We start from the raw sequence: 16,186 nt of genomic DNA, 5'->3' as shown, positions 1-16,186 counted from the left end.
TATCAGGCTAGGTCGGTAGTTCCCAAAATAAAAATCCACTTATTTCAGGCTAGGTCGGTAGTTCCCAAAATAAAAATCCACTTATATCAGGCTAGGTCTGTAGTTCCCAAAATAAAAATCCATTTATATTAGGCTAGGGTCGGTAGTTCCCAAAATGAAAATCCACTTATATCAGGCTAGGTCGGTAGTTCCCAAAATAAAAATCCACTTATATCAGGCTAGGTCGGTAGTTCCCGAAATAAAAATCCACTTATATCAGGCTAGGTCGGTAGTTCCCAAAATAAAAATCCACTACTATCAAGCTAGGGTCAGTAGCTTCCAATTTTAAAATCTGCTTCTATCAGGTTAGGGTTGGTAGTTTATAATAGGAAAATCCATTATAGAAAAACACCAAAATAGCCAAGGGTTCACCTCATTTTGGTTGGTACTTTCAAGAAAATAAATCCCTCAATATAAGCCATGTGTCAGTACTTTCATACATGAAATTCCCTCAATTCAAGCCTTGGGTTGGTACTTTCCAATGTAAAAAAACAGTAAAGTATTAGCCTTAAATGACACAGAAATATGCATTTCTATAAAACAGGAATATGGAATCTCATTTTTAAAACTTATGTGATGTCATTATTGTACAACTCCATTCCATGGGCAGAATAATCAATGAACTATATAAATATGACAAAACTAATACCGTGTTCACACTATAAAATTTTGCACCGGGTCAAACCAAGGTTTATTAACCCGAATCAATTACACCAGTTCACACTTGATCCCGGTTTGGGAATTCCCTCTCAACAAAAATAGAAATGTTAGCGCCAAAATGGTAACCTGCATCTTTCCACTATATATATATTTACTCTTTATTTTTCTTCAGAGATGCATTATATTAAAGTCTGAATTTTTTTTTGCTGCACTATTGGCCGCTTTGCGGAGTTCGATCACCAGTAAAATCTATCAACCACTTTCCTTATTATACCCCCGCTTTAAAAAAGGGGGGTATACTGTTTTACCTCTGTCTGTCCTTCCGTCAGTCCGTCAGTCAGTCTGTCTGTTCCATGAATATTTTTGTCCCATTTTTCTCAGGAACTATACAATACAAGGATTTCTGAAATTTGGTTTCAGGGTTTATCTTAGTCAGCTATACTGTGTGATGCGTTTTCATATTAATCACTTGACAACTTCCTGTTTACCGAACACTTGAATGATTTTACACTATTAATATTATCCACTTGCGGCAGGGGTATCATCAGTGAGCAATAGCTCACAGTTTCACTTGTTTTCGAATTGCATCACATTATCCAAATTGAACCAACTTTCCCCAAAAAAAGCGTTAGAGATAAAGGTTTCATCATTTTTCAACATGCATGTTTTTTAACAAAGATTTATACACTTATACATCGCTCTTGCTGTCGCTAATTTAATATGTTTTATATAATTCATAATCTAGTAAATACGTAACTGGACGTCTGTCAAAATATGAGTAGTTAAGTCACATTAAAGGTGTATTTAAGCAAATGTCACTATAGGAATAACCTCACATTATCTTCACTTTGTGTTCACATCTAGAAGTGAGGTAGTTAACCTGTGTTTGCCACGTTAACTCCACCTTAGATGAGGGGTAATTTAAATCAAGGTTGCCCCGGGTTAAGGTGTTCACACTACCTAAATTTAACCTGGATTTATTTATTAGGGTCGACCCCCATTAAAAGGGCATAGTGTGAACGGGGTATAGGATACACCTTAAGATTAGAATAGTTTGTTTCCATGCTACTTTCAGGCCCTGCAAAATTGGCCTTGCTGTTTATTTTCAATAAAGCTTTTGCTGGTATTTTAGGACCTATTGAGCAATGGTGAAACTTTCGTTGTTGAAATTAAGGTAAAACTTGCAGGATTAAGCATAGACCTGAAAATGAATTAACCCCATACGTTTTAAGATAAGGATAAACATATTGCAAATTTTTTAAAAGTTGATAACCAAACATTTACCTTTTTGCTTATATAATTTTTTTAAACAAACAATATCCAAATTGAATCCCATTTTGTGATATTTTACATTTTAAAAGTATAGAAACTACAATGTGACTGTTTCCACATTGTATCATTTATTCATATGTATTTAAACGATTACTAAAGTCTTTGGTATAAATAAATATTTTTACACTTGAAAAATAAAACATTATACTGGTTCATTTGTACATGTTCTTTGCAGGATAAGATTTTAGAAAATTTGGCAAAAAAATCTTGCTTAAGAAAATAAACCACTATTTTATATTTTAGATATCTTCAAATATTCTTGAAACATGTATTTACAAATTACTAAAACCAAATGTAGGTTGAAAGATTATACATGTATAGGGAAATGTTATTTGGTAAATTGATTAGATTGTAATCATTTACAAGCCAATATTGTTTATAAAACCAGAAAATGATGTTTAATTGTTAAAAAAAGCAAACATAAAAATTGAAATCTTTCAGTATGTGTTCTTCATTTAAAAAACTTATAGTTTTGAAATATACTGTTCAATATGCTTTATTAAAAAAAAACTCCATGACTTTCACATGTGAAACAAGAAGAAAACACATACAAAATATAATTGCATACCATCATAGAAATAATAAAACAACTCTTAAAGTATACTATAAAAAAATGACTCAGGAGATGTGGTATGATTGCCAATGATACAACTACCCACCAAAATTCAAACAAATAAGATGTAAGCAGTAATAGGTAAATGTACAGCCTTCAACAATGAGAAAAACCCATTCTGAATAGCTGGCTATAAAAGACCCTGAAACATTTCAGGGGAGAAAACTAAAGGTCTACATTAAAACAAAACAATTTGCGAATAACAAAATTGACAGACATGAACATTAACTTGGGACAGGCACATAAAGAATGGTGGTGTTTAAAAAATGTTATTGTGCTCAAACCTCCACTCACCTGGGACAGAGATGTTACAGCACAATATTAGAAAAAACTATAGAAGTCAGTTAATACTGGCTTCACTCATCAGATTAACGGCCTAAGTAATAACAAATCAGTTTATGAAAAAATAAATTGACAGACAGGAACCAACGACAACCACTGAAGTAGTCTCCTTCCTGACTTATGACAGAAACATAAAGAACGTGGCAGTGTTTAACAAGTTTTCTATTGCTCAAACCTCCCCCTTATTCTCAGACAGTGGTGTTACATCAGAACTTAAGAAAAAAATCTAAATTAGTTGAAACTGGCTGATCAGATCGATACAAAGCAGAAAAACATAGACCCGGCATGGAAGGGTATTCAAACATCCTTAACAACAAAAGACACAAGTACAGATCTGAGGCTACAGCTACTAACAGAAGTTCAAGGTCAATAACAACTAATAAAATATTCCATCTATTTAAGATTTAAATATCAATCAGTACACATCTAACATTCAATGGATTTTGTGTACAAAATGTCATTAACAGTTAGGAGCAAAACCTGACCTTATGCAATGCTGAAATATAGTGTTGACAGATATTAGTACACTGTACCTTGAAACTCTGAAAGTGCATATGTGTTATGTGTATAACAATAATATTTAGTAAGTTTTAATTTAATGATATCTTAATCAATATGTATACCAATAAAATATATTTGCTTTATAAAGTACATGAAAAACAGACCAAAACACAAAACAAATTGTAAGGGTTTTTCAGAACCCAGTGTCTCGCCTACTTTTGCTGTTATTCTCAGACCCAACAAAAAAATAAACAACAATGTTTCCAAAGTACACGGATGCCACAATTGCACTATCATTTTCCATGTTCAATGCACCATGAAATTTGGTAAAACATCTAATTTGGCATTAAAATTAGAAAGCTCATACTTTAGGGAATATGTGTACTAAGTTTCAAATTGATTGGACTTCAACTTCATTGAAAACTACCTTGACCAAAAACTTTTAACCTGAAACTCTCACTTTAATTTTCTATGTTCAGTGGACCTTGAAATAGGGGTCAAAAGTCTTATTTGGCTTTAAAATTAGAAAGATCATATAAGGAACATGTGTACTAAGTTTCAAGTTGATTGGACTTCAGCTTCATCAGAAACTACCTTGACCAAAAGCTTTAACCTGAAGCAGGACAGACAGACGGACGAATGAACGGATGCACAAACCAGAAAGCTATCGTAGGTGGGGCATGAAAATAAATAAAAATATTCCTTTCCATAAAATCTTTTTATTGTAAGAAGCTTCTGTGCAAGTTAAATAAAAATCCAGGATAGTTTAGGTAACTAATGTTTTAAATCTTGAACTGCAAACTTAATGTAATATTAACTGGAAAAAAGTCCATTTATAAGTAAAATAAGGATAAACAGGTACATTTTGTAACAAAATTTCCTTCTAGATACCAGCTATTGATCATAAACAAGCTCAGGTCCAAGTTTGATATAAATTCAGAATAGTTCTTACAATTCTAAAAACTTTAACAACGTAGTGAATGTAATGTTTCCTGGCAGAAAGTCTATTTATAAGTAAAACACAGGATTTTTTTTTACAAAATTTACTCTGGATATTATCTTATGATCATAAACAAGCATCTGTCCAAATTTGGTAGAAATCCAGGATAGCTTAAGAAAGAAATTAAAATTTCAAAAACTTTAACCACAGAGTGAATATTTGTGGATAGCGCGGGAATGTAGGAAAGCTATGTCTAGCTTTTTCGACAAAAGTCGAAGTCTTGACAACAAACATTGAACAATAAACCATGAAAATGAGATCAGGGTCAAATTAAACCTACCAGACTGACATATACCCTGTACAATCATTCCATACACCACATAAAGTTATCCTATTACTCATAATAAGTAAGAAATTTAAAAAAAAGTTTCAAGCAGTCCGTGAACAATGCCTTTGAAGTCAAATGTGGTGAACAGATTAAAAGAGGCATCCCTTTATTAATCTATTTGTAAATGAAAAAGTAACTGGAACTCATAATAGCTGCACCTGATAGAAAAACAGCTGACATTTCAGTTAATGTACATGTTTGTATGTTAAAAAGTATAAGAGAAATTCAGAAGTGATTCCAGTCGCTAATGCAAAAAAAAACTAATGGCCTCCTGTCTTGAAGACAATTTACAATTTTAACATCTCAGAAACTTAAAAACCTGACAAGAATAAGATATAAACATGAATATGGAAAACTTTTATAATTTTTTCTTATTTGCTGATGAAAACCTGTTTACCAGAGGCAGCCTTTGGTTCTAAGTGTCCAGGTTTTTAAATCTCTGAAATTTAATGTTTATTGGGTGATAGATATAGCTTCATTGATTGAAACCCAAAGTTATCAATGATATGCTATGGAATACCATAATTTTATCTTATACTCTGATTAAACATTATAACCAATCCCTGCAGAATGCACTACAAAGGATCTGTATTATGGCTTCGTGGAATGAAAAACATGGCCACCAATCTGATTGTCAATTTTCAAACATCATTTCTTCCAGAGCTACATGGCTAAATGATTTGAAAGTTAAGGGTGATTGAAGATAAGAAAACCCTTCACAAACAATCCTCATTGATCTCATATTGAAATCATGGCAGCATTAATGGAACATACAAAACGAAGATGAAAAACATGTGATCCAGATACATGAGTTGAAAGTAAAAGTGATCGATGGCCGTACTTTTTGAGGAGTACATTTTGCTCTCCTAAACATTTGAAGTTATGTAATGGTAGGTCATTCTGAGCACTAACTATTTCAATTCATTAAATAGTCATAAAGCATATAAGAGTAATCTACATTCTTTGGAAGACTATTCTTCTCCAAAAGATAAACTTAAAAACTCATTATAAAATGTAGCTATAGGTGAAGGTAATCTACTATTTAACAAATTCTTCTATGCCCACCGGGTTCGGCAATTTCTCTCTACATTGCAGACCTGTTGGTGACCTTCTGCTGTTGTTTTTTCTATGGTCAGGTTGTTGTCTCTTTGACACATTCCCACTTTCCATTCTCAATTTTATTTAAATGATTTAAAGTATTTTTGGAATAAAATGACTTCTTGGCATTTTAATGTTTTCATCTTATGACAAATAGGTTTCAATCTAAGTGCATTGCATTAGCTAGGACATGATGAACCCTGCATAGCCAATAGCATCTAAATACCACAACAATAAAACAAACATATTTAAATGAAGACAGGAAGAATTTTTATTTTTAAATTAAGTTATGTATCACATTTGTAAACAAATTTAATACCACAACAATAAAACAAACATATTTAAATGAAGACAGGAAGAATTTTTATTTTTAAATTAAGTTATGTATCACATTTGTAAACAACAAAAATCAACAATCATTTAGAATTACTTCAATAACTCTTCCACACATATCATTCATCATAACTGTATCTAGACTTAATTATATACATGATACAAATTATAAATGACTAAATCTTTACTTTAATATTCATATACATAATAGGAATTGTAAATGACTGCATCTTTGATGACTGTAAATCAGAATATTCCAGCACAATTTAATTAGGATATTTTCTGATTCTAGCTGTGTTGAAGACCCATTGCATGATTGGTGACCTCCGGCTGTTTTCTGCTCTTCGGTCGGGTTGTTGTCTCTTTGACATACTCCCTATTTACATTTTCATTTTTTACAGGACAAAATTTATTCTAACAGTAAACATTTGTTATACTCATTGATTGATAATAAACCCAAAATTTGGTCAGTTGCGTAAAAATATTTTACTGTATTAAACAATGCCAAAAGTTTTACTGTAACAATGCCACAAGTTCAATTTTTTAATTCAAAGAAAAACTAGTTCTCTATATAGTTTTGCCTTAAAATTGATACAATCATAATACATTTAATTTATCAACTACAAACATATAAATATATTAAATACACAATTATAACATTGCACTAGGTTGTTCATAAACCTCAACTGACATTAAAGGGAGACTACTTGTGATAAAAAGAAAAGTTTCTGTAAATTTTATTATTGGGAATAATGCGACTTGGTGAGTACAGCAATAATAAGAACTCGCATTCATACACCTATCTGTTTGCAGATTTTCATGAAATAGCAATCATTTATCTCACATTTTTGTCTTTTCTTTAAAAAAAACGGCAATATAAATGCACTCAATAATTTTCTGAAATAAGTCATAATCTATCATATAAACTAATTTTAAGACTGTAGATTGAGTATTCTGGCAGGGGGCTTAGTGTAGTGAAAATAAAATAAAAATCGACTGTAACCTCATTGACTGGTGAAGGTGTGTGTTTCAGTAAATTTATTCTTGTACAAGTGTATATTTTAAATCGTCACCACTCAACAGCAAAAAATGATTATCTGAGCATTTTGATGTTGAAAGAAAATGCATGATTAGATAAAAAAATAATTACATAAAAAACATGAAGTATGATACATAAAAGTACTTTGTAATTGATGTAAATATATCATGTGTTGTCTTTTACTACAGGTTACAATTTTTTACAGTGATAACTTAATAAGAAATCTTAAATATTGGTTTCCTAAATAGGTAAAGAAATTCTTTTACTTTAACTTTTTCTTGATAGTCTTATGTATTATCATCTTTCAGTTCAGCTTTAATGTTAATTGTACAGTTTACTTGGAAAAGATTCTCACTATTTGCCAATAAACCCTATATTTTTGGTCAAATGTTAAAAGATCATTAAAAACTTTAGTTTTAAAAATAGTTTTTTTTAATCAAATTTTATTATTGAATAAATAAAGCAAAATGCAGCTTATCTGGACTTTTGTATAATTTTTTTTAGAACATTACAAATGAGCCGTACATGGTGTTTTGAAATGTTATAATAACTGAGATCATTTTCATCAACAGTAAACATGGGACAGTTTACGACCAAAAATCATTAATAAAAGGAATGTTTGGTTATCAAAAATAATTATTCAAACATGGATTGCACATATCTCAAATCAATTCAAATTCACAAATAAATAATCTGTTTCTAAGTGAACTTGACAATGAACAAATAATTATATTAAACAATTAAAAAAAATTCTAAGACTCTCTACATTTAATGTGCTTTATCATATAACAACCCTGCATACCCAAGATATCCACTTTATCGTACTACAGATTCACCAGGGATGAGTTCAATATCGTAGCAGCTACGTAGCTGCCATGTTAGCTGCTATCAATATCTATGTAGCAGTTAGTGTATAGCTACACGTTCAATAGTCAAAATCTACATAGTACTACGTAGCAGCTATGATATTGAACTCCACCCTGGCTTTGGTTCACTTTTGTTTGTAATTAAAAAACATGTTTGTCACTTCCTTATATCAACCTTTCAAACATAGCACTTGTAAGCAGCATTAACATATTCTCAAGGAAGATAATTTTAAGTCAATATTTAAGTAATAATACAACATATATCTACTGTAAATTCAGAAATTATTGTGAGGTTTTTATTACCCGTTATGCAACAAGGTCAGTATTGGAATAATAAGAAATTGCATTCTGATATCTTATACATATATAAGTGAACAGATTTTTCTAACATTGCAATAATTAGTCTCTCATTTTTCACAAAATCACAAAAATATATACATGTAATATATTCTGAATTTACAGTATTAGTTTTCAATATGATTAACTTTAGAATGTGCATTTGAAATATATGCGAGACAAAAGCTACAACAATCACTTAACATACACTTATAAATAGGTGAAAAATAATGTTAATCACAGTTTTATATAATTTTGAATAAATCAAAATGTTAAGTATGGCTTTGCATTGCAAAATGAATAAATTGGTCGAATTGACAGTCATTGTATGTCTTCACTGTGGTGGTGCATATTCACTCATTCTAATGGAAAACAAATATCCAGCTCGTATAAGGAATAGAACTCCCGATATAAAAGCTCCTGAAATGAATATCGATTATTTCATTATTTTAAATAATCAAAAAATGCCCATCTTATCATGCTAAACATATCAATAATAATAATTGTAATTCAAAGTATTGGGAAAATAATCAATATCAAGCTGCTGATTGTCACAAAATAAATACAAATATTACTACTGTGGATGGATTGCTAAAACCTTGATTTTTCATGAATATAAGAAATTGTGGTTCTGCCAAAGTCTTAATACAACTTTATAGAAAAAAAAATCGTATAAATTTGCAGTTCACCTGTACCCACGAAACCCATAAATATTGGTAACCAAGGAATTATAATGAATCCACAGTACAAAATTCTGTTGAAAAGGGCTTTAATCATTAGATCAATAAAAAATAATTATAAAAGGCTAACAAAGGGACAAATCTGAGAGTACTCTAGTCTCTAAAACCAAAACTTGAATCTGCTTAAGTTTTTCATGTTCTAACAGGGTTTCCAAGAACAACTTGAGACAGCAAGACCTTTCCATCCAAAATTTGTCTCAACAAATTTGTGGAAGAAAAATAGATTTGTATTTACAGTTTTTTTTGTTTTGTTTTTTATTCTACCACAAAAGTAAAAACCAGATAAGAACAAAATCAGATCTGTTTTCTTACCTATCCATGCAACATATATACCACCAGTTTCTGAAGCTAACTCATATGTACCAACCTACAAAGACAACAGAGCAATTATTTATTGCACATACATGTATCATTGTTCATTAAATACATCCATGACATCATTTTCTTTAAATAAAGTAAAACAAATAAGTTCATAAATATAAATTAACTGTTTTCACAGAGATATGTCTATGTAAAAGTTTCAAAGTCAATGAACCATGATGAGGGGGTGGGGCAATTCTCCATGGAAACGATACATGCAAATGCCAATAAAAATGCATACCAAATATTATTGACTTAACATTATCAGTTCATCTTTAACTGATCTAATCAAAAACTAATAAATGTAAACAAAGCAAAAGTTTCAAAGTCAATAGAACATGACTGAGGGAGCAGGGTCAAATAGTTTCCATGAAATAAGATGTGCTAATGCTTATACAACTGAATACCAATTAACATTGGCCTACCACTAATGGTTCTCCTTGAACTGATCTAATCACAAACTAATACATGTAAACTATGCAAAAGTTTCAAAGTCAATAGAACATGACTGAGGGGGTAGGGTATAATAATCTCCATGGAAATGAGATGAGCCAATACTTATACACCTGCACACCAAATATCATTGACCTACCACTTGTGGTTCACCATAAAACTAGATCTAATCACAAACTAATACATGTAAACTATGCAAAAGTTTCAAAGTCAATAGACCATGACTGAGGGGGCAGGGAATGGAAATGAAAATGGAAATGAGATGAGCCAATTCTTATACAACTGCATGCAAAAGATCATTGACCTACCACTTGAGGTTCACCATAAACTAGATTTAATCACAAGCTAATACATTGTTGACGCCGCAGCCGATGCCAGAAACAGAATACCTATGTCTCGCTTTTGTCAAGGCAAGACAAAAAAGAAGATGTGGTATGATTGCCAATGAGACGACTTGCCACTTTACACAAATACACACAAGAAAGTTATTTTAGTAGCCTTACCTTCCATATAAATTTACTATTTATTGGTTTAGTGTTGATATGATATGTTTAATCTGCACATTGTTTATTTTTGTTATCGGTCTTGTATTACCTAATTAATTCTTTTCCACAGTATTTCTGTATACTATTGCACCCCACTTTTTTCTATTCTAATGTCTTTAATTTTTCTTTATTTCATATCGGTTGAGAATAAGATTCTCTTATTGGATAAAAAGGGGTCACATGACATTCATCAATCTTCAGTAATAAATTCCATCGGTCATTAACAGAACAATACGGACCAGAAAACCGGTCGTTAATGAACTTTTACTTGATATGGACCGTTGGGGCGTGGTTTCCGTCTGATAAGGACTGTTGGGGCGTGGTTTCTCTGTTTAGAAAGATGTACCTTTTATAAAACATGTTTCTATTTTTAATATAACATTTTAGTTGTTGAATTGTTTATTACATTTTTTCGTTAATTGTGAAATTAAAGAGAACTTAATTAAGAATTTATATACTGAACAGTTGTACTAAAATTAATGGCAGTATTACTACGACTGGTCTTCACTCTTTGCTATAGAAATCGTACAACTACTCCAGTTCGCTTTAGGCGTTTTGAATTTATGAGAATTTTCCAAAACATGGTTTCTCAATGAAATAAACATAATAGTTCTTGAAAAACTGGTCATTATCGTGATACATGGACTGCCCGTAGGACAGTCCATATATCACGATAATGACCAGTTTTTCAAGCACTATTATATAAATTCATTATTTTTTTTGGTCATTATTCTCTATTCTGTGAACCCTTTCAGGACCCTCATGAAACTATCTACTATTTCAAAAAAAAATAAAAAAATCATGCCCTTTTTAAATAAAGGTTTTATCTTTATTTTTTACACAAATAAATTCATTCCTTAAATAAATAATATTTTATCTTATAATAATACTTACTGTAACGCCTATCCCAGCACCAAGAAATATCAGTCCAGCTATCAAATATATCCATGCCCTCACTCTAACAGAGGAATTTCCAGCAGTCGACCTGAAATATAAAATATCAGACCAGCTGTCAAATATATCCATGCTCTAAGTCTTACTCAAAGAGATGATTACCAGCAGTTGACCTGAAATATAAAATATTAGTGCCAAACTTACTCCTTACGAAAAGGGGTATTGTTAACCATTTTTCCTTAATAGCAAAAGAGCACAAAAATTCAATTCATAAATTTCCCATTAAACAGTACAGTATTTCTATCAATGTATTTATACATCTTTGGCTTTCTCACGTTTTAGTTCTGAGTATTCCAGATAAGGGTAAATTTAACAAAATTTTCTTTTTCTTTTTTACCATACATGTATAAAGACTAATATATGAGAAATATGAGATTCAATAAAAAGAACAGATATGATTGTAACTTATTTTCAAAGACATGAGAATAATAACAAACCCTATACTTACACCCGTCTACAATATGGACATCTGGCTAGCAAAGCACTTCCTTGATTAAACTGTAAAAAATATAAATGTTAAATTTTAACGCAATATCTCCATATAATGACTAGTCTTGTCTGATTTACGTTTAACATTGCAAAACAAACCATGTTTATAATAGTGATATACAAATGCTTCCCAATATTTTAAACAAAAAAAAGACTCTTAATCAAACTGGAGAAAAAAAGTCGATATTCAAGGAACACTTACCACAAATACTTGAGTGCAGTATGCACAAACAAATCTTGCTGACCCTGGTGCTCTCACTGTTACCATGGGAACAGGATTTCCAAGATGGATAATTCTTTTACTTTAATTAAAGCAACAAATTGGTATAAGTCATTTATCTTCTAATTCATTACAACTGATATTTTTAAGCAGTAAAAATCAAAAATATATACAATTACAAAATGTCATAACTTCAAGCAAGCATTGATGTGATAGGGCAAAGGAAAACAGTTCATATCACTTTGCTTGGTTTAATCTTTCATAAACATTCATAAAAACTTACTGTCTGAAAACCCACCACCAAAAATTGAATGAAATATTCAGTTGTTCAATTTTTCCTTTTTGAAAAGATAAAAGTAGAATAAAAATTTAGTTTGCATTATGTGACCCAAATCACATTATTCATTGAAGAAGTTAATATCCTTTAAAATCTGTTTTCACCTAAGTTCAAGATTTATTTTTTTCCTTTTTGGAAAATTTAGAACTTTTAAATACATGATGTCCATTGTAGAAAAATAACCATTATTCATATTGACCTCTAGATGTCTATTCTGAGTTTTGGTAGATTGCTGTCTGAATGATGAGTACACCCATTTTCTACTTTATCATACGTACCATTGTTGTCGTGGACAAGCAATTTTAGCAGCTCCACTGCGACAGATAAGTAAACAGTTACAAGGACATCTTACATATTGTTTCCCAGGTGGCGCTGCTTTAATAGGCTGTTGAAATTAAATTTTAAATTAAAAACTAAGTATTGGTGTAATATACTTTCAAACACACTGTATGTATAATTTATTGAGATTTTAAATTTGATAGTTTTCTTTATTTAAACAAAATCTTGAAATTCTGGAATCTTGGAAATTTCACACATGCATTTGAATACAAAAAAATAAATTTCATAAAATTGACTGAAGTAAACATTGTTTTTTAGTGTCAGTTTTTAATGGACTTTCATTCCACAATCAAATTTCAAACTTGAATTAATATCAAATATATAATATAAATAACAGCTATCATACAGGACAACTCAGATTGCAATACTAAAATCATAAGACTATGAAGAATAGAAAAATAAGTAATTTTAAAGCTCATACTAAAATTTAAAGTGGTTTTAAACTCACCGTCGCTTCATTACAGACAGTACATTTAATTACATGTTGATTGGTTTTGCCTTCTATGTTTATTAAAGCCTGACAAACTTTACAGTTGATCATCGGTAGGCCACCTTGTGGTGTGTAAGGTGGAGGTAATTCATTTGGTGCAATTGGTGGCACAGTGACATTCTGTGATACAGCTATAAAACAATAAAAAATTCACCTTAACAGTAAACATCTTGATAAATCTTATATGCTCATCAATATAGCTATAATTTCAAAATAATGGCATTTTAATATTTTCATTTCATAAATTCAGTCAAATCATACATGTAATGACGATAAACTAATAAAGTAAAGGTTTATTCATTTATAATATTTACATTATAACAGATAAACAGGGGTTGAGGGTTTGGTCCCAGCTATTAATCTCAACTTATTTCTTGTTAGAAGTATATATATGAGGAAAATTAAACCCAAATTATTTGATAATTTTGAAAGAGCCAATATACATGTAGTGACAAATAAAAGTGAAAGAACAATACAAAGGCACTAGACACTTTTATATACAACACAGACTCTTTCTTTGTCGAGAGCATAATACATTGGAACCAACTGGAAGACAGTATTTTATGTGCAAATACATTTGAGAGATCCAAAGCTGCTCTTCAACACTGTCAATAGGTGTCTCTCTTTCCCATTGAAAAAAAGCCAGAAGTTATATCTTCAACATACACATGCAGATACAGAAGCAAACCAAAAGGATTATTATGTTTTGAAGTTTTAAAAAATAAAAATATACATTAAGAACAACTTAAAATCACTAGATAGATACATTTAACTGAACAATTCAAGAACTCATTCTATGACTGTGTGCCATTAGAACCAACCAGGAGTAGGACCATGCAGTGCTCACAGCTTGTCAAGTCAGGAGCTTTAAAACAGCTCTCCAATCAATAGGTGCTATCTCAAGTCAAAGTCAAGCCAAAACTAGTATCTTCTCCAAATACAAACATGTATGACATATATAAAAATCTTTTAGCATACACCCCACATGAGTACAGTTTTTTTGTCCTTTTTTTACTTTTACTTCCTGATCAAATATTTAATAAAAGTTCCTTTATAAATGCAGAACTAAACACTAGATGTGAAATACAATTTTAAGATTGAAGCATACTTATTCCAAACCTTTACATAGATTAAAGGAATTTATAATTGTATGTTTTCATTGGTTTACACTTATCAATTTGGACAAAATATATCTTGTATAAGGTTTTACGTTTTTAAATAAATTTATTGTGGTGTAAAAGCTTTTAAAAGGCGTTGTCATGTTATGAAATATAAAATATGAGTTATAAATAAAACTGAATTTATCTAAAATGTGTTACCATCATTATAATTTGGTGGTGGTTCACCAGGAGTATCGTTTTTTAACAGTGGTGTGTTTTCATCTCCGACTTCTGCCATTTTGTTATTATAAACGGATCAACTGATCATGTGATACGAAATGAAACCATGTGACCTCTTAATCAGCTACAGTTGAATCAAGATAAAAGCTACACATAAAATATGCGCTAAACTTTAGTTATTAATCAAATATTTAAAAAATAACTTGTATTTCTAGAAGTCTGAAATAACTAAATGATTTGTTTTCCAATTATCTAACCAAATAAGGGCCTTATAATTTTTTTTGAATTTTAAGGCCCTTTATATAAATTTTAAAAAAATTAAGGTGTGCTCGAATTATAAGGTTAAATTAAATGTACTCAGACTTACTCGACTCATACACACTTGATAAGTATTGTAAATGATTGTTATATAGATTTATTGATTATTGTCTGCTTAACTTTCACTTTTCTTTAAGGATATCAAGGGTCAGATCATAACAAACTAGCAATTTAATTAACAATGTATGTCGACAACAGGTACAGGGCGTGAGGCTCTGAAATGTGGGTCGACAAGCCCGGATGAAGATCGATGAAGGGCGGGAAATTTAAACTTATTTTCTGTAAATGTTGGATAAAGACACACGTTCTCAGCAGGGCTTTGCAAGTGGCCTTAGCACAGAGAGTATCGTAAAGGATCATTTTTAATTTCAAGAGAACGTAATAATCTTCCTACACAACCTACACAAGTCATAGGATTTAACAAAGGTAACTCTTTATTAAGGTAGAAATAAAACCGTGTCTGCTCGGTGACCTACATAGTCAATCACGAAAAGCTGCTCTCTGTTTAGGGATTGAAATAAATGTTGATATGCAAATTGATTTTTATCTAAGATTACTATACCTATGTTTTATATAGAAGTGTCGAACTGAATATACCTCGGAATATACATGCACGTCTTAGAGTGTGTGAGCGTAATGATATCATGAAAACCAAAAGATGTCATAATTCCAACTATGCAATTGAATTCTTTTACTTTATGTATGTATATGATATCATAAAACTCTGTAATTTTAAAATTCAAACTCCAATTCTTAATTTTCAACAGTGCAACTCGACAATTGAACGTTTGAGAATTGCAACTCGAACTTTGATCTGCAAGTCTGCCATGAATTCAATATTATGATTTCCATTTCCGTACTGGCTATACTTGACATTAGGGACATAGATAATACTTTATAAGTATCTGCGTGTTGTTATATTTCGGCGTAATTCAAAGTAAATTTTGTTTTTTGAAATTTGTAGCATGTCAGGTGCAGTTGCATTATGTTGCAAAAGAGGGACGACAAATACCAGAGAGACAGCAGTCAAACTCATAAATCGAAAATAAACTGACCACGCCATGGCTAAAAAAACCCAAACACACAGACCAAAAATAGTACAATAGACACAACA

The 16,186-nt window shown here is 30.8% G+C and overlaps 1 protein-coding gene across 1 annotated transcript; it reads right to left on the bottom strand.

Moving 5' to 3' along the window:
• Positions 1–7,238: 7,238 nt before the first annotated feature.
• Positions 7,239–14,849, bottom strand: LOC134721785 (type 2 phosphatidylinositol 4,5-bisphosphate 4-phosphatase-like). Its single transcript, XM_063584999.1, has 8 exons — positions 14,734–14,849; positions 13,373–13,545; positions 12,864–12,970; positions 12,231–12,330; positions 11,988–12,037; positions 11,480–11,570; positions 9,540–9,594; positions 7,239–8,907 (listed from the first exon to the last, which is right to left on the bottom strand). Exons 1-8 carry the CDS (start codon positions 14,810–14,812, stop codon positions 8,822–8,824), a joined length of 741 nt encoding a protein of 246 aa, XP_063441069.1. The 5' UTR covers positions 14,813–14,849; the 3' UTR covers positions 7,239–8,821.
• Positions 14,850–16,186: the final 1,337 nt, after the last annotated feature.

Source organism: Mytilus trossulus, chromosome 6, assembly GCF_036588685.1.
Source record: "Mytilus trossulus isolate FHL-02 chromosome 6, PNRI_Mtr1.1.1.hap1, whole genome shotgun sequence".
Classification (NCBI taxonomy): domain Eukaryota; kingdom Metazoa; phylum Mollusca; class Bivalvia; order Mytilida; family Mytilidae; genus Mytilus; species Mytilus trossulus.
Note: the sequence above shows the minus strand (reverse complement) of the source record. Positions and strands in the feature narration are given on the sequence as shown.